This window comes from Coffea arabica, chromosome 11c (assembly GCF_036785885.1).
Source record: "Coffea arabica cultivar ET-39 chromosome 11c, Coffea Arabica ET-39 HiFi, whole genome shotgun sequence".
Taxonomy (NCBI): Eukaryota; Viridiplantae; Streptophyta; class Magnoliopsida; order Gentianales; family Rubiaceae; genus Coffea; species Coffea arabica.
The window spans coordinates 738,037-757,135 of record NC_092330.1 but is presented as its reverse complement, the minus strand read 5'-3'; the positions used below and the strand labels follow the sequence as shown (position 1 = coordinate 757,135).

The 19,099-nt window shown below is 37.4% G+C and overlaps 1 protein-coding gene across 7 annotated transcripts in view; it reads left to right on the top strand.

Annotated features, from left to right (window-relative positions):
- The window catches only part of LOC113717125 (intermembrane lipid transfer protein VPS13), a 51,597-nt gene extending 33,868 nt beyond the window's left edge, over window positions 1-17,729 (top strand). For 4 of the 7 annotated variants that reach the window (XM_072070367.1, XM_027241786.2, XM_072070369.1 and 1 more), the window contains 24 exons: window positions 757-2,327; window positions 2,428-3,611; window positions 3,875-4,003; window positions 4,095-4,250; window positions 6,149-6,763; window positions 6,849-6,920; window positions 7,014-7,472; window positions 7,565-7,748; window positions 7,840-8,602; window positions 8,730-8,846; window positions 9,377-9,650; window positions 10,396-10,509; window positions 10,599-10,682; window positions 11,513-11,563; window positions 11,653-11,832; window positions 11,927-12,219; window positions 12,336-12,668; window positions 12,759-12,822; window positions 12,931-13,077; window positions 14,890-14,994; window positions 15,066-15,176; window positions 15,254-15,358; window positions 16,525-16,594; window positions 16,740-17,729. In XM_072070367.1, coding sequence (XP_071926468.1) covers window positions 757-2,327; window positions 2,428-3,611; window positions 3,875-4,003; window positions 4,095-4,250; window positions 6,149-6,763; window positions 6,849-6,920; window positions 7,014-7,472; window positions 7,565-7,748; window positions 7,840-8,602; window positions 8,730-8,846; window positions 9,377-9,650; window positions 10,396-10,509; window positions 10,599-10,682; window positions 11,513-11,563; window positions 11,653-11,832; window positions 11,927-12,219; window positions 12,336-12,668; window positions 12,759-12,822; window positions 12,931-13,077; window positions 14,890-14,994; window positions 15,066-15,176; window positions 15,254-15,358; window positions 16,525-16,594; window positions 16,740-17,440 — 7,882 coding nt within the window. In that variant the 3' untranslated portion in view covers window positions 17,441-17,729. Of the gene's footprint in view, window positions 1-756; window positions 2,328-2,427; window positions 3,612-3,874; window positions 4,004-4,094; window positions 4,251-6,148; window positions 6,764-6,848; window positions 6,921-7,013; window positions 7,473-7,564; window positions 7,749-7,839; window positions 8,603-8,729; window positions 8,847-9,376; window positions 9,651-10,395; window positions 10,510-10,598; window positions 10,683-11,512; window positions 11,564-11,652; window positions 11,833-11,926; window positions 12,220-12,335; window positions 12,669-12,758; window positions 12,823-12,930; window positions 13,078-13,183; window positions 13,280-14,889; window positions 14,995-15,065; window positions 15,177-15,253; window positions 15,359-16,524; window positions 16,595-16,739 lie in introns of those variants that run through there. The other 3 variants (XM_072070368.1, XR_011822939.1, XM_072070372.1) reach the window with 3 other exon arrangements.
- Window positions 17,730-19,099: the final 1,370 nt, after the last annotated feature.

Sequence of the window (19,099 nt, the reverse complement as noted above, 5' to 3'; positions counted from 1 at the left end):
AAGCAAAACATGTTGGGGAGTTTAAATGTTGCTCAATTTTAAGTAGATTCTTTGAGCAAGGTTTATTGTAGATTCATATGATGCTTGCAAGGAAAATTACCAAGAAATAATTTTTCTTAAGACAGATCTTCATAACTAGTTAGCTATAACTGGCAAAGAACTATTTTCATGGTCTGTACTGTTAGACTCTCTCAAAAGCTGGAAGAGGCTACCATCAATTTCTTATGGAGTGTATTATGACCATGGTTGTCCGCTAATCCCTTTTCAAAAGGCTCAAAAATATGTGTTGATTGGATGACTATATCCCTGTAGGATGGTCCTGAGTAATCTTCTTCTTCTTTTTGTATTTGGTATCAGAAACTACGACAATAGCTAATGATGCATGAATACATGGGAGAACTGATTTCCCTTTGTAAGTTTTGTAATTTTCTGTTAGAGTAGTGTTTTTAGTTTTAATTCTTGCTAGAAGGTTCAGCCCACTGGGGCCATGGGAAAAGGGTTTAAGACTTGTATAAAAATATAAATTTGAAGCTGTTTAATTCTTGCTAGAATGTTCATCTGAAGCTGTTTTAACTTGTATAAAAATCTAATTTATGGTTCATATGAAAGTGTGAAGTATACTTGTATGGATTTTGTAAGGCCCTGCACAAGAGTATCTTTCAGCTTCATTTGAAATATAAATTTCATTGCAAAATTAGTTGGTCAAACTGTTGACCTTCAATATAAGTGTGTTGTGTGACACACAGCTTTTTGCAGCTTCAATCTGAAAGAGTTCCTGGATTGCTGGATGTCCATGAAGGGATTGCAGATCGTTGCTTATCCGAAGAAAAATGTGGAAACCAAATATATACTCTGGTCCTCTGGAGGAAAGTTGACTACTGAATCTTCAGATCAGGTTGAGAAGGATTGCAAACTTACCAATCAAAATGAGAACTTTGATGATAAGACTGCAAGTGCCGATGGGTGTTTGAAGCTGCATTTTGAATCTTACAAAGGATTGGAGTCAGCTTATGACAAGTATTCAGTAAGCTTAAGTCACGTTGAGATACACTGCTACCCATTCATAATTGGCCTTCTGGTTGGATTTTTTGATAGAATTTTGAAAATTGGAACTTCTGTTGTTCATCAAGACAGCTCTGTTGTGGATGGTAATTGTTCCTGCTCAAGACCTCATTTTGATTTTGAAAAGTATGGTTTTTCTAACTTTGTTGAAGGAGGATCCTCCGAGTGCATGAGTATTCCCTTGGAAAATTTTCCTTTCACTACAATCTGCAATTCTGGTCCTATTGTTGCTTTTGAGACTTTGGTTAACTATGCCACTCCTCGGTGGAGGAAATATTTAGACTTGAGAGTCAGGAAAGTCCAATGGAACAGGTGCAGTTTGAAAGAGGGGTCTACATGCTTTTACCGCCAGTTAAAGAAACCCAAACATAGTGCAGACCCTTTTTGGCAAAACTGCAGTAGTAATGAAATGTTTGAAGCTGAATTTAACCTCAACAGCATGAGGTTATACTTTCATGATACGGCATGCGTAGTTGGAACTATATCTTTGGCAACCTGTAAATCATCTCTTTCAGTTTGTGATGGTTGTTTTGATTTTCTGTGTTCTATGGAGGGATTAATTCTTTCTTCATCTTGGTGGCCACAAACTATTGGTGGCTTCCTTTGGGGTCCCTTACTACCCAATCTTTCTCCAATTTTGAACGTACGTGCAAGGAATGATCCCAGTGGTTCAATTGAATTGAGTTTTGGCCTTCAACATGTGTCCTGTACTTTACCGCCTGAGCTTCTCGCTGTGATAATTGGCTATGCTTCCTCGCCTGAATGGAGCTGCAAGTCTGAAGACAATCCCATTACCTCAGTTAACTCTGACTGTAGTGATTTGGAAGTGAGCAGCTCCACCTTTTATAAGTTTGAGATACTAGACTGTGACTTGTTGGTACCTGTTAGGCAAGATGGATCTCAGTTTCTAAAGCTTGATATACAACAGTTGCTTGGTTGTTTTATTGAAAACAGTGATTTTAAATTTGTGCTGAAGGAAATTCCTTTTGAATGTTTGGTCGTGGATGACAAAATTTCCAACAGAAATCATTGTTTAAACTTGTTTGGACGTGATTTATCTCTGTCGCTAATGCTGATGAAGGATGACCTATTTGATTCCTCAAGTTTTGATCTGAGTCCTGGATGCCGGAATGTTACTTTAATTTCATCATTCGATGCTGATGTTTGGGTGAGAGTCCCCTTCCAGTTAGAGTCGTGTAATGTTCCCTCTTCCTATCCAATTTGTGTAATGTCAAAGATTATCAAGTGTCAGCTTGTTGCTGGAGGTATGGACAAACTTGGCTGCCTTACTTTCTTTTGTATATTTTTGCATCCCTTCTGCCTTTCACTTTCTTGAAGCTTTGTGCATGTTATACATGTTTACAGGAAAATGGACAGTTAGTGGCTTCAGGGCACTGGTGGATATCATAAATCAGTTTTCCTTGGTGGACAAACAATCAAAATTATTCAAATATGATGTTTTAGAGTTCCTTGAGTTGAAAAGGCAAATGGAAGATGGCACTGCGGCCTTGCTTGAAGATTCAGCTGTTACCTCCACAGATATTAGGCTCTGCATGAGGTCACTGTCCATTAGGTTGTGTTCTCCAAAAAGTGAATCAACTGTTTCTGAGCTTGTAGCAGAAGTTGAAATGCAACTCATGTGCTCTGCCTCAATAGTGGATGGCAAACCCTATTCTGTCAATGTTTCATTATCTTATCTCACTTTCTTTTCATCTCTGAATTCTGTTATGCTCGTGGAGTGCCCGTCTTCCAGCTCTAGCTTGTTATTTCCTAGAATGACTCTTTCAGTGTCAGATCAGGGACAAAATAAGGTTCTTGTGTCTCTTCCTTGTATAGATGTTTGGATGCACATGTTTGACTGGAGACAGATCTTTGTATTACTTGGTGACTACCAACCACAAACTTCCAGAATGTCTACCGTAGATGCATTACCAAAAAATTACCATGCCATTGAAAATTTGGCAATTACTGTACAATCTCCTACTTTGTCAAGGTCTTTATCATCAGAAAACCCAAGGAATGAAGCTGGTTTTTCTGCTGTAAAGTTGGAAGGAGTTAGCATAACTACTTATATTCCTGTTCAAGTCAATCGAGAAATATTTAGCATACTTGAAGAACCCCAAACCCAAAACCAATTGCCCTTTGACATTATACTTGGAAATCAGCATGTATTTCTTGCTTTTGCCTTTCAAAGTAGTTGCAGTGAGATGGTTAGCAGTGGCAAGAATGTGATCCTGACTGTCAAATTGGAAAAAGTGGGTGGGATGCTGGTGCTATGTAAGGACAATATTCCAAGATCCTGGTCGCTTTTTGAAGTGTTTCAGGTCAATCTGGGATCTGAAGTTTTAAATCACCAGATCGAGGATGCACAAGTAAACATGGATATCTATTGTGACAGTCTTGACATATGGCTTTCAAATGATACGTGTTGCTTGTTCCGCTATATGTTGTTTGAAATTCCAGAATCTGGGCCTTCTCAACTCATGTTCAACGGTATTATATTTAGTGCACAACTAAAAAAAGTCTCCATTCTTTTAACTGATGCTAAGGTAAATATTATGTTGTGGAAAAATACTTGTGTGAATTACCTTTGGAGATAATCAGCTTTTATATTATCATAATGTTCTGGCATCATACATGAACTTTGAAGTCCTGTTGTGGCCTGTGGCATGTTAGATACAGCATGCTTGTTTAGAAGCCTTTGATCATCCACTGTGATGGGAAGATAATTTAAAACTTAGTTGTCTCTGGTATGCTAGGCTATTTTCGTGTTACAGAGCTGTATTCACTATTTATTTCTCTTTCCATGTAGTGGAGTTCATGTGGGCCTTTGGTTGAGATTCTGATGAGAAACCTGCTCTTTAATTGTAACATAACACAAACTGAATTGGATGGAGCAATTGAGGGCGATCTTCAAGCAAACTACAACAATATTGATGAGGTACATCAGCATAAAACACATGATCTGGCAGCATGGGGTGCTGATTTCATCATCTTGGCTCTCTAAATGATGATATTTTATCTGCATGCAGGTCTTGTGGGAGCCCTTTGTAGAGCCCTGGAAATTTCAGTTAAGCATATCCAGAAAGCATGATAATAGTTCTCTCCTGGACGGTGCAATGATGACCCATGCACATCTTAAATCAACAACCCAGCTTAACTTAAATCTTACTGAATCTCTGATTGAGGTATATAAAAGATTTGTACTTAAAAAATGCTTGAGTAGTATGGTCAAGTTAACATGGTTCACTTACTGAATTTGTTTGTCAAATATGGTTGCTTGACCAATGGGTCTTTCTTCAAGTTGTTGGTTGTCTTGCGTTTATGATATTTGGAGAATTAACCCGCCTACTTTGGGATCTGAGCCAGTAATATTGAACACCAAGTGTTTTTCCTTCTGAAAGATATTCCCCTTTGCTGTTTCCCCACCAATGCTTCATAGATTTCCCTTTTCTCTGTATATCCAGGAAATTTCTTTCTGTTTTCCAGTTCTTTGTGATGTAGGTGAGTGTTTTTTTGGGTCTATCCCCATTGGACAACATAGAAGAAGAGGCAGTTTCTGTAGGAATGAGCTAGATAGATGCTGTTCCCAGTTAGACCCTTAGCAGACTTGGGATTAATACAATGGTTCAGTAAAAAAGATTCATTGCAATACCATGAATGCCTGTTCAACAGTTGAAGGCAGTTAAAATGGCTGATTCTTGATGATGAAGTGTCAAAAAAAACCCAAATAAATAAAGGAAAATATCATTTACGTGCTCGTGTTTATCTAGTCCTTGCATGGTTGGAAATGAGACAACTTTTCTTGCATGAATGTCAAAATAGAATTTTCTTGTAAAAACTGGCCGTGGGCTTGTAACAGGATTTCTGAAGAGTAATTTGAGATGTTTGACCTTCTGCTATTCTGTTTAGGTCTATATCCCTCAACCATCATGAACTCCAGCTAGATTCACGTCTGCCTTACATATTGCCTGGAAAACCCCTTTACTCTCTTTCAGGTTCACTAATATGTCAACCTGCACATCAAAAGCATCCTTGTAGTGCATTCTATGTTGAATGTTTTGCTAATCCTTCTTTATAGCGTCATGACTTGATCAGACACTGGATTACAGTATCCACAACTTTAAAAACATTTACTGAATTCTGCACAAATTATGATCAGAAACATATTTGTGTGTTCTTATTAAAATCTTGAAGTACAGTGGGCTAATATTACATTTGATTACATTTTGGGTACATTACATTCTTTCTCTACTATTTATGTATTTAACCAGAAGATCCATGACCTAATTGATGTGACCAACCTGCAAAAATTGTCTGTCGGGGCCAAAACAAAAAAGAAAATGTGTTCATCGAGGACCTTGTCTTCATAGGGGTCCTATGTTCTTTAGTCACCATATTGTAATCAAAACTGAAAAGTAGAGTATTTACATACCCAAGTGCAATAGGACTAGTTCCTTAGAGAACTGATGTTTGTGCAGGTTTCTAAAATTCAAATTTTGATTGCATTTGGGGTGTGCTCACTCTGTACAGCTTAATGATAATATTTATGCAACTTCAACATAATTGATCTAAACATGTAAAGTATTTTGTTGTATTGGTGATTGTATTATTATACAGGTGGTGATGAGTAATTGTGTTGCTTGCTTTAAGTCTCTGGGCATTTATTGTTTTGCATAGAAGTCAAAATTTATTAAGGTAGATACCGTGACGCCAGAAGGTACTTTCCCTTATTAACAGCGCGATATGTTAGAGGATGAGTCCCTTAATAAAAGAGGATTATGTAATAAGGAGAGTATTAGTCTTACCATCGATTGCATTGTTGTATTTATTTCGTGCTGTAAGCTTGTAAGAAGTTTCAAGCTGTATTATCTCATAATCAGTTGATGGGTTAATAGATCTAAATAAACAAAAAAAGAAGCTAAGCTTTTCATGATGTCAACCAGTTCATTAGCCTTAAAACTTGCTGTTTGTTGAAATCAGGTTCTGTTGAATGCAATACTTGGTTTGGCACCTTTTATAGGCCTTGTACATTTTTAGATCATATTTGAGTCATTATTTATGTATCTTACTCTTGCTTCTTAAGGTTATTTACCGGACGACAGATATGATGAAGGATGTCTGGGAGCTGCCAGAAATAACTACTCGATCAACTAGTCCAAGATTCTTTAAGTCTCAGATAAAGGAGAATCTAGATACCAGAAGATATGCTCCGTATATACTTCAAAATTTAACTTCCTTGCCCTTGGTTTTTCATATTTGTGAAGGGGAGCTTGTTGAATATGAGAATGCATTGCCCTCAAAAGGTGGATATATACTGCAAGCTGGTTCTTCAGTTCCAATATATGTTGATGAAACTCCAAAGAAGCAGCTTTTCCATGATAGACTTGTTCAATCATCTGAAAGACACTATAGCAAGCAAATAGTTGAGGCAGCTCACTGTTTTATTATTATACAACTAGAGGGCACATCAATACCTTCTCCTCCAATTTCAATGGATCTTGTAGGTCTTAGATACTTTGAGGCGGACTTTTCCAAGCCAAATACTAGATCTGGAATTGTTGATGGTGTGGATAATTCAACAGGATGTAAAAAGCCGCAAGGGGATGGTAGGACAGAGACAAAGAGTGGCTTTGTCATTCCTGTGGTTGTTGATGTATCAGTCCAGCGCTACTCGAAGTTGCTGCGAGTATATTCAACAGTATGCCCAAATCCTAGACATACTTCTTGTGCATTATTATTGTTTTTCAGCAGCATGCCCAAGTGTTTCCAATTTTGTTTTTCAGGTTCTACTAAAAAATGCAACTTCTATGCCTCTTGAAGTGCGTTTTGATATTCCATTTGGCGTGTCTCCAAAGGTATTGAGATTGGAAGGAAAGTATTATTTTTTCTCCATTTATTAGTCCTACTGAATTTGTGCCATTGAGCTTTGCAATAATTTCTTTTTCCAGATTCTAGATCCTATATATCCAGGGAAGGAGTTTCCTCTGCCTTTGCATTTGGCTGAAGCAGGTCGAATGAGATGGCGCCCTCTTGGCGATACTTACCTTTGGAGTGAGGCTTATAACGTCTCAAATTTAGTTTTAAACGAGAGTAGGACTAATCTTCTGCGTTCCTTTATGTGCTATCCATCTCATCCTAGCAGTGCTCCTTTCCGCTGCTGCATATCAGTTGATAATAGGTCCTTGCCTGCAGTCAATGGACTGAAGAGAAGTTTTCCTGGTGAGGATAGTGCCAAAACCTCCAACAAAAGCTACAGGAAACAATCAAATGACTTGCAGATGTCAAAAAAACGATTGATGCATCTGGTGATCTTAACTAGCCCATTAGTGTTCAAAAATTATCTTCCAGTGACAGTTTCAGTGCTCATCGATAATGGTGGTATTACACGTAGTGCAGCACTTTCCAAGGTCTTTAGCATAACTTGTAGGTTTCCTAGTGTTTCATAAGTTGAACTTCTTCATTTGCTGGTGTTCTGAAAAAATTATTTGTGCTTTTTCAGGTTGAAACTTCTTTCTTTCACATCGATTCCTCAAATGACCTGACAATAACTTGTAGCATTGAGCGCTTTAGACCTTCAGTCCTCAAATTTCCACGTGCTGAAACATTTAGTGCAATGGCTAAGCTCAGTGGAACCAAGTTCTCTCTATCTGAAACTATTGCTTTTGATTCTGAGCCACTTGACGGTAATTTTATCATCTTTTTGTAGAAGGATTAAAATATTTTTGTTTGTCTTCTCAAAACCTAATTCCTTGAGTATATTATTTATGGTTATAGGTCCTTTGTATGTCACCATGGAGAAAATAATGGATGCATTCTCAGGAGCTCGTGAAATATGCATTTCTGTTCCATTCTTGATATATAATTGCATTGGTTTTCCTCTTATTTTATCAAACTCTGTCAATGAGCTCAAGGGCAATAGTTGCATTGTAACTTCATGTTACGATTTGCATGAGCACGACCAAACGCTTGGCAGCAAAGTTGGGTTGAGTCTGCTTTCTTCTAGTCAGGATCTCCTTAAAGCTCCAAGGAATTCTCATCTAGCATTCAGTTCATTAAGAAATGAAATTGACAAGAAAGCTGTTGACTCCAAACTGTATAACAAATTCTCGAGTCCATATGGCCCATCAAAATTGTGCCATGGGTGTGCTGAGATGCCTGACTTGGATGCTTCAAGATCATCACTTCATATGCCTAAGGATGAGTCTGGTACAAACAGACAATTAAAGTTGAAACCAGACATGAACTCTTCTGATTTTGAGGGAATGGATTGTACGAAGGTCAATCCTTGCATGTACTCTCCTGGTCAGATTTCTAGTTCTGGTGAAATATTGGTCAGGTTGAGTAGATGCCCGCCTGATACTGTTTCCAAAGAAATCCCCAGTTCTTTGTGGTCGAGCCCATTTTTGCTTGTTCCACCAACTGGTTCAACTAGTGTAGTTGTTCCTCAGCTGTGCAGAAATGCTGGGTACCTGGTATCTGTTAGTGCTGTTGCTGCACCATTTCCTGGAAGGACAAAGATTATAACATTTCAGCCAAGGTATTGAGCACGGATCATCATGAATTTGATTCTATGTGTTTTCTAGTTCTTATCTGGTTAGCTTGAGCAGATTGTTCTTCTTCTCAGTTCATATCATCTTGATATCTGTATTTCTCTATTTCTCCAGGTATGTTATCAGCAATGCATGCAGCAGGGCCTTGTTTTACAAGCAAAAGGGTACTGATCGAGTTTTTCTTCTTGAAGCTGGACAACATTCTCATATTCAGTGCATAGATATAGCCAGGTAGATGTATCATGTGACTAGAATTCTATCTTCTTGAATGGGAGATATTGACCCTTGCATGAGGCTAAATCCCAATTTGCAATACCTGATTGAAATTTTATAAGTTTTCATACTCTTAGGTATCTTGGTTTCTGATGATATGAGAGCCATCGAATTGGATATTTTGGTTCTCAAACTTTGTTTCTAAGTCCTATATGTTCTTAAAATTCAGTAGTTTCAAGCCTATTTCTTAGTGCTATTAAACTACCTTCTGCACCATATAGAATGTATGGTCTCATAGACAAGAAGCAGGCTGAATAACTTTGAATGAATTATAGTAAGTGTAGAATGTGAAGGAGCTTTCACTTAAAATGGAAAATGTCTTCACAACAGAATTGCTGCTGTCGAATTATATGCCATTTTGCCTTCCTGGGTCGCGCACATATCCGCCCAAACAAAACCAGCAAAATAAAAATCAATAATAGAGAGTACAAACCTACAAAGTATAGTGCTTTCCTGTTTTTTAATATTCACACTCTTAAATTCTCCAGGGAGTTTCTTGTTTGTATTCGTTTTCATGAACCTGGATCGCAGTGGTCAGGTTGCTTCTCACCAGAGCATCTAGGTGATACTCAGGTTAAAATGTGGAATTATGCATCTGGTTCTGTAAACATGATCCGTGCGGAAGTGCAGAGTGCTGATGTTTCCATTGAAGATAACAAGGTAGTTGGAAGTTCTCATGGAAATTCTGGAACGAACTTGATTCTCTTATCTGATGATGATACAGGCTTTATGCCCTACAGGATTGACAACTTTTCAATGGAGGTTGGTAATCATTTGATCCTTGCTTTGACAAGAATGGTATTTTATCATGTAGTAGCAGCATGGCATTTGAAGTTTTCTAAGGTTTTGACTTTTTCTCATGATCTCTAATCTTTTAATGTCACTCTATTTTTGCGAAATTCATAATGTTACTAATTGGTTTGCATGGATTCACTTTTTCCTTTTCGTTCTTCTTTCTGTTACTTGACTTGTGGCTATTAACTGACATGGCCTTCTAAATTTATTTTTGTCTGGGTTTTGTCTCATTATTTTTGCCCTATTTAGTTGTCAAGAAGAATTATCATACTGGCCTTAAAAGCTTGGGTTGCATAAGATCTTTTGAAATATACAGACAAAAATTGCAGTTTGGATGAGCTTTTGTTTTTTATATCTAAAGAACCCTGTTCTTTGCTATGTTACTCGGACTTGGGTACGGGAGTCTGTGAACACTGGTGTTCTAGTGCAAAATGAAGCAGGGCAAAGTGAAGGGTCCGAGTAACAGAGGTGTTTGGCATGCATGCACTAAAAAAGGAGAAAAAAAAGCGGGAGGGGGGGAAGCTTAGGCTTTAGTATGATCTCTCTTGCTCACAACACCCAGAGACATGCATGAAATGTCTTCTGGTCTTATTCCTTCAGTCAATAGACAGACGGAATGTGTTTTTAGATTCATGTAGGTGGTGTAATGGTCCTTCAACTATTTATTTTATGAGATCTTGATTATGACATTGCCTTCTTTTGCTTATCGTAGAGACTACGAGTTTACCAACAAAGATGTGAAACCTTTGAAACTACGGTTCACTCTTACACATCTCAACCTTATGCATGGGATGAACCTTGCTTTCCACACCGTCTGACTGTTGAGGTATGACCTTTTGTGAACTCCAGATGACATTTTATTTCTGAATTCTCCTCTTCTGTTGTTTCTATACATGTTTGTGTCCAATTAATCAGGTGCTTGGTGAGCGCATTATAGGGATATATACACTTGATGATGTCAAGGATTACTCACCAGTATACTTACCTGCAACTCTTGAGGTAATCTTATGGTGTGCGCTAATCCTTTTGAAAATATATTGCACTTCAGCATACTTCATATAAGTTGTGTAGTTAAAAATTATCTTTATGCCACATATGAATTTCCCGTAGCTTATTAAAAGTCTTGCTCTTCTACTTGCTGTCTGCAATTGTTGGTGGATAGATTCAGACTTCAGGCTTGTCTATCCTTTGAGAATTGAGTTTTGATGATCCCATTTTGATCCATCAGAATTTTTGCAATCTTTCTCAACTGGAATGTCTGATTGTGTGTTTGAACACTATACAAAGTTATTTTAAGCAGCTTCATTTACTTAGACAAGGGCCAGAATTTCAATTTAATTGCACATATCCACACTTCAGCATCAAAGCTTCTCTCAATGCAAACCTTACCCCTTCCTGAACCACAAAAAAAAAAAAAAAGTTAAGAGTTAGACTAGGGTAACGCACCCATTGTACAAAACAGGGGAAAAAAAGATAAAAACAAGTGTGTGCAACATAAACCGGATGATATCGTTGGTGAGTAATTGAAACGGTTGTGCCAGAATTGACAATTGACATTGTGGAATTAGCGTAGCATTCAAGTCAAAGAATTTCTGCATGCAAATGTTTTCTGATCAAGGAATATATAACTAATCCATGATGGTAACGTGTTTTTATGTATTCTTTTAGTCCCTTTCTGCCTTTTTGTCGACATTCTACATCTTTTGTAGTGATAAAATTTCTATGTTTTTTGTTCGTTCTAAACAAAACTCGGCATTTGTGTTTCTTTAATTCATGACTGGGATGAATGTACTGTCAGGATGAGCTGTCATTTGTATTATCTTTTGCAGAAACCTGAAAGAACTTTGCTGGTTTCTGTTCATTCTGAAGGAGCAATTAAGGTACGCATGCTGTACTTGATATATTTATTATGCCTTATTTTTCCTTCAGTTTTCAGGAATGATCATATTTAGCTGTAACATTATGGCAGGTCCTCAGCATTATTGATTCCAGCCACCATGTTTTGAATGATTTGCCTACTTCAGACACCTTTAAGTTTAAAATTAAGCAAAAAGAAGCCCAAAAACGTGAAAGTTTTGGTCCTTTTAACCAAAAGATATTAGTTGACATTCCCTTTATTGGGATCTCTCTAATGAATTCCTACCCAGAGGTATGTAAAAACGTATCAAATTTTTACATAGCTGCTGAAACAATCCAATTACATGGATCAGTGCTTATATTTTTGTGCTTCTATTATGTTGTAGGAGTTGCTCTTTCTTTGTGCAAAGAATTCAAGAATTGATCTTATTCAGAGTGTTGATCAACAAAAGTTTTGCTTGCATATCTCATTCTTGCAAATTGATAACCAGTTGCCAAGCACTCCATATCCTGTCATTTTGTCCTTTGACAAGTGCTATAAAGGCAATAAGGACGATAGGAAAAAGATTACAGGTCAAATTGATTCTGATAGGTTGCAAGAACCAGTGATCAACCTATCTGTGGCAAAGTGGAGGACCAAAAATATGTCGTTGGTGTCATTTGAACATATTAACTTAAGGTTTCTGCTGTTCTATCAATTATGTCTAATATGTTAAGAAGCACTACAGAACTTGTTCTCTATGATAAATTTAAGTAGTAGTATTTAAACTTTGTTTTTATGAACAATGATTGCAGAGTGACAGATTTTCATCTTGAGCTTGAGCAAGATTTGGTGTTAAGTCTATTAAGATACTTCAAAACTATGCAAATGAGGTTCCAAACCAGGGTTCTGCAGCAAGTAGATTCTACACTTTATCCATCTTTTTCTGACCCTGGTATTGTCAAGGATACTAATGCACAAATTCAGGCCCTTGTTACTACTTCATATCAAGAAGAGTGGAGAAGCTCTTCGCTTCCTCCAGTAATACCTATTGGAGCTCCCTGGCAGCAAATTCACCTTCTAGCGAGAAAGCAGAAGAAAATATATGTTGAACTGCTTGATCTGGCACCAATTAAGATGACTTTAAGGTTTTCCGTTTATCTGCTTTTTTTTCTTTCTCTTTGTAGTTCTCCTGAGATAAACAAACCCTGACCTGTATGATGTGTTACTTGCTCCAGCTTTTCCAGCAGCCCATGGATGCTTCGAAGTGGGGTCCTTGCATTGGGAGAATCCCTCATCCATGTAAGCAAAAGCTTTCAGGAAATTATGTTAAATTTTTCTGATGTGAAGGTGATTAAAGTTCTTGATGTAGCTTTATCTGTTGCTAATACTGATGACACTGAAATACAGAGGGGTTTTATGGCCCTAGCAGACGTCGAGGGTGCAAATATTCACCTTAAAGAGCTAATTCTTTCTCATCAGCTGGCTAGCTGGGAATCCATCCAGGAGATCCTTATCAGGCATTACAGTAGGCAGTCTCTTCATGAGATGTACAAGGTAATCTCTAAGTGGTGTCTCTGCATCTCTTAGAATCTGATCGGCTCATAGTTACATTCCATTTATTCTTCCAAGGTATCTTGTCCCTTGTTTTCTTGTCCTTCAGCATCAGGAACTGAGACGGTTTGGCAATTAGAATATCAGCTTATTGGACTATTATGTTCTGATCTGTAGGAAGATTGAGAGATTTCGAGCCTGAAGAGTGAGAATTTGTGCTTTTCAGGGTGCTTTATGTTTATTTGACCCAATACTCGTGCTCTAGCTCTTCAAATGATCTTTTGATTGTATAATACTATCACATAGAACATTACAGTGTGGAACTTGACTTTCCTGCATGAAGCGTTTGTCAGTTTTCTTCTTCTTTGTGACCAACATCCCGCAGAGCCTTTGGAACTGCTACAGTTTTAGACCTTGAACGTCAACTTGCCAATTATACTAATATGTCAAAGTCTCTTGGGAGCATCTTTAAGATTATCAGAATCCATTGCAACACAATTGTAAAAGCCATATAATTCTCCCTTTGGTGACAGAGTTGCTTTGAACTTCGAAAGAAGTAATATGCCCGGTAGCTCGCTGTATGTAAAACCAACACTAATCTGACATAAGGACTGGTAGAAGTTGCCAAATTTTTCATTTTTTTTACAAAGCAAACATGTCTGTGATAGCCATTTTCCAACTCAGATGACAAATAGCTTCATGCAGATTGCTGAAGTCAGAGAGAACATAGTGAGGCAGCAAAGTTATGTATAGAGGGATATATCTACAATAAGGTACAGGGCGAGAAGTTGGATGTAGGTGTTGGAATCTAAGCCAGATGATGGTGTAGTTACCGAATCTAATGATGACAAATAAAACCCTGGAGTGATTGGTCTTTGACTAGAAGTGCCTGGTGGTGAAAAGGATGGAGCAGGTAACTAAGGAAAAGGAAGAGCTAACTCTGAGCTAGCTCATTTTGTATATTGTGGTAAGAGGAAAAGAAAGTGGCAATGCAGCATATAAAGAAGTAGATAACATGTTGTGATACTTGGATTCCAAAACTTTCCCAATAAAGTAATGCTCCTGCCACTGTCTATCTCTCTCATTGACCAGTACTAGTTCGAATTGGACAAAAATTGGTGAGTGAACCAGTCTTTTGACCTGTTCCTTAAGTTCAAAAAGTTTTTGTCTTACACAAAAATTAGACAACAAGCTTTTTCTGAAGAATGTAAATCAATTGAGCACTCAATCCTTTTTGAGTCTTCAGATTATACTTTCCTATATAGTGGGGTTGATGAAGGCATAGATTGAAAAAGAATGCAGTGAGATGCATATCTTTTATTTTGGTGCTTTTCTAGTAATTGGTTTGTATGTCCTGGATTATTGGCTTTCCAGCCTTTTAGAATTTATGCTGAAAGTACGTGCAAGTCCAATCTCCAAGTGTGGAATGTTTTGATGTGTTTTTTCCCTAGTAGAATTGGCTTTCATCACATCAAATTAGGGACATTAGGCTCATTAGCTTGTTTTTTCCATCTTAGCCTGCCTCATAATTTTTTTGATACTTGGAGACTCTAAATTTATCCTGTGGAGTATTCTTCTCTAATCTGATGAGAATTAGGGAACAATGACCTTGGCCTCCCTCTCAATCTCAATTAGCTGGACAGAAAACCAGTGCTGTTCACATATACATCCATGTCTCTTGTATGAAGAAAAATTACTTTGAACTCTACATGTGCTAAAACTGTATTTTTAGATATTATTCTCTGATTGTCTCTTTTTGTTTTTCTTAAATCAGCAGTGTTAGCAACATATTAAGCTTTTATTGTTTATCTATAGTTGTTTGGTTCTGCTGGCCTTATTGGCAATCCTTTGGGATTTGCGAGGAGCGTCAGTCTTGGGATAAAAGATTTTGTATCAGTTCCTGTCCAGAATGTTTTTCAAGTAAGTTTATACTACTCTTTGCTAAGACTATGATTGACCTTATATAGTGGAATTAACAATGGCTCCTGCAGAGCCCTGTAGGACTCCTTACAGGCATGGCACAAGGCACCACCAGTCTTCTGAGTAACACACTCTATGCGATAAGTGATGCTGCGAGTCAATTCAGCAGAGCAGCACATAAGGTACTTGTTACCTAGCAATACTTGAAACGTGTAATTGTTATTGACTTCTTAGTGGTAACACAAATCTCCACTTGCAGGGTATTGTTGCTTTTGCATTGGATAACCAGAATGTTGGGCAGATGGGAAGGGAAAAAAAGGGAATTTCAACTAATAGCAAAGGTGTAATTAATGAATTTTTGGAGGTGCGTTTCTCTGTTATCACAATTCTCATAGTACTCGTTGTTTGCTTTGATAAATTGAAATTTGTGTTCATTTGCTTGTATTATCCAAAAACTTCATTCAATAACTTGATGTGATTAGATGTAAATGAGCAATTTCTGGCACTTCTTTTGTAGTAGTTCTAGTCATGCATTTGCATAGAAAATGGTGAAAAAGATTAGTACTAACTAAATTTGTACCATTCACTAATTTTAACTTCTCTCATGTATAGATGGTAACATTTTAAATATTGAAACTGTTCACTATTACAGAGTAAGCATCAATCAAAGTACAATATAAGTTTGTTCCGTCAAGGAAATTTCTTTGGGTAATCATTATTTTTAACTGGTTAGATTATTGCACACAATTTTATTAGTATAGCAATTTCAGGAATGGAACACCTGTGAAATTGGTTGTTTCCAAATGCACGGGTAATAATTAATAATGTTTATATGGAGGATGTTCATGGGAACTTGGCGAAAGATATCTTGAAAGACAAGATGAGAGTATTAAGTTTTTTCTGGTAAGATGATTTTGTTTTCGATCAGTAATTGTAAAAAGAATATGCACAAAATAAGAAAATGAAACGGAAAGCAAAGCATATCCAATAACACTAACAAATGGATTTAGCTAACAAGTATCAACACATAAATTCACCGGTCATCTGATATGGAGTACATAAATTGAAGTATCCAATAAAATTTCACTATTCACTGTTCACAAAGTAATATAATAGTTAATAGAGTAGTTAGGAATCGTATTACTGCAAAATGTAGTTCATTTAAAGTAGTATTATGAAAGTTTAAAGTGGAGAAGTTGGCAATTGTATTACTACATTAGAGAGAATATCCTCATGGAGAGTGAAGCAGTATATCCAGCCATAGTTGATCTAATAGAAACCATGAATTCAGCAGGAATTTAGCCCTTTTTCAACAGTAACATCAAAATCTGTTGGGCTTCGTAAAGTGATTTGATTGCTTCTTCTAGAGTTGCTGGTCCTTTCAGCTGCATGAGTGATGATTGGCCCATATCACATTTTTATTTGTTTCTATATCAGCCATCGTACACTACCTATGTTTTACAAGAATATACAAGTGAGCCATAAGAATGATTGTTCAAATATTAATGGACTTTAAGCTTCCCATTTCAGGGGCTTACTGGCCTTCTCCAATCACCTGTTCAAGGTGCTGAAAAACATGGCCTACCTGGAGTTGTTTCAGGTAATGTTTCCGGTTGTTCTGTTATATCTTTGTACTATTTGTGCCTTTTCCCTTGGACGGTAGTCCAAAATCAACTAGCTGATTCTGGCGACTGATTCCTAAAGTTTTACATATTCCCTTCCTCATTCTCTATTTGTCCATGCAGGCATTGCTCTAGGTGTAACAGGACTTGTGGCAAAACCAGCAGCAAGTATCCTTGAGGTTACTGGAAAAACAGCACAAAGCATCAGAAACCGAAGCAAAATTCCTCATGTCGGTTCACAGCGATTTAGAGTACGCCTACCAAGGGCTTTAAGTGAAGGATGTGCACTGAAGCCTTACTCTTGGGAGGAAGCCATTGGAACAGCTGTGCTTAGGAATGCTGAAAATGTTGCGAAACTGGGAGACCAGATCTTAATCATGTGTAAAGCACTTAGACAGGGTGGTAAATTCGTCATCGTCACAGACAGAAGTATCTTGGTGGTGAGTTGCTCCAGTCTGGTTGATTTGGGTAAGCCCGATTTCCAGGGGGTTCCGGCCAGCCCAGAGTGGGTCGTAGAAGCAGATATTGGAATGGACAGTGTAATTCATGCCACTATTGATGAATACGCAGTACACATAGTAGGAAGCAGTATGGATACCTTCTCGAGGGCATCCCCGCACCAGCAGCAGAAGCACAGTCAGGGAAGTCGGGTAAAGCGGTGGAACAATTATCAGAGTCCTCTTCCTCTATTCCAGACTAACTTAGAGTTTGCCTGCAAAGAAGATGCACAGGACCTTCTACAAATGCTTTTGTCTACTATTGAGAAGGGAAAAGACAGAGGCTGGGGCAGGACCTACATTCTGCACCAAAGCAATCTCAAATAGCCAAACAGGAGGCAGACTTCTTCCATTCGCAATTCAAATGAGTATATTTTTCGCCTGCCACTGATTTTTAACGATGCCAGTTCATTGCTGAAGTGAGTTCCAAGCTGTGTACATTAAGCTTCTTGTTGTACATTGTGTACATATTTGTACATTTCATTCGTAGTTCAGCTTTCTAGGTCTTTTTCTTCGTCGCGAGCAGAATTCAGAGTCCAACCACACATAGGTCTGTGTTCTTGAATATCCCTTGTTTAAGGAGTAATGCTTCCAGTATAGAAATCTTTTTTGTAAACCTTGCCACCCTTTTCACCCTAACAATGCTTCCAATATCATGTAGATTACAAAAGGCAAACTTGCTGTATTCAACATAACATGTAAATGCAGGGGTCTTGTCCATCCTTAGATAAACCAAGCAAAAAATCGAATTTCACCTCCCTGAATATCATATTAGGTACATAAGACCACCTTGCACACCCTCCCCTCTTGTCTTGTATTCTAAACATTTGTGGTCAGTTGTGAATCAAACACTTATCTTAGAAAAACTGAACCGTGATGGGCACCTTATAATTGTCAACCAACTCTCCCCAATTCGCAAAAGAAATTGTACAGTGGTGACATATGTACCACTGACCAGGTTTGTTGGGAAACAGTGAATTTAATGGAACAATTATGCCCCAAAATGTGTAGTTTCTCTAAGCATTCAACTGCCACAAATCAGTTCCATCAAAATGGGCTATGAATCCTCTGTTACACATTAGCGTGTAACATAGGCACCTATGTTACACGTCCTGATGTATGGACGTCTGAGTTCAACTTAATTATGATAATTCAAAGTATGGACGTCTGAGTTCAACTTAATTATGATAATTCAAAGGAAAGAGAATACGTGTCAACACATTAAAGTGTGTAATATGGATGTTACATCTACTGTGTAACGAAAAAAGTTACCATCAAAATGAGTAGTTTTTTCATTCAACGCAATATTTTTGATATTTTTCAACTCCCCAACATCAATCTTAGTAGAAGGAAACCATCAAGAACACCAGCAATATTCTTGGTGCTCTTCAACTCGCTAACATCAATCTCTGCTTAAGCAAACACGCATCATCACTCTTAGTATGGTGAGCGAAATCTTCTTCTCACTAATCAGCGGCATCATTCTGAGCTCGAATTTGATCAGTTATTTGAGCTCTCGAATTGTGAAGATATGTGTATTTTGGTAAATATAGGTGTACATCCAAATGATATCACCATGAGCCAATTTATAGTCTTTTCTATCATTGCTCCATGTACAAGAAGACCTAGATCTCACCATAATCCAACTTGCTTCACTCACCATGACTCGTTAGGGTTAGGTTGAGACAGAAACAGTAAAACCACTACATAGACCTGCAAAACGAATCAAATTAAATTGAATTTTAAACCTGTAAAGTTAGATTCAAATTTTTGGACTCAAACTCGAATTTTATTAGAGCTCAAAATTTAAGTTTGAGTTCAATTCAATTTAACATTCAATAAGCTTGTGTTCCATTCAAGGGTTTGAAAATCTATTTAATTTTAATATTTAATTATAACAAATACATATTAATATTTATATAATAAAATAATAAAATGAATAATTTTATATTAAATATTAAAAAATTAGCCAGGCCTTATCCTTAA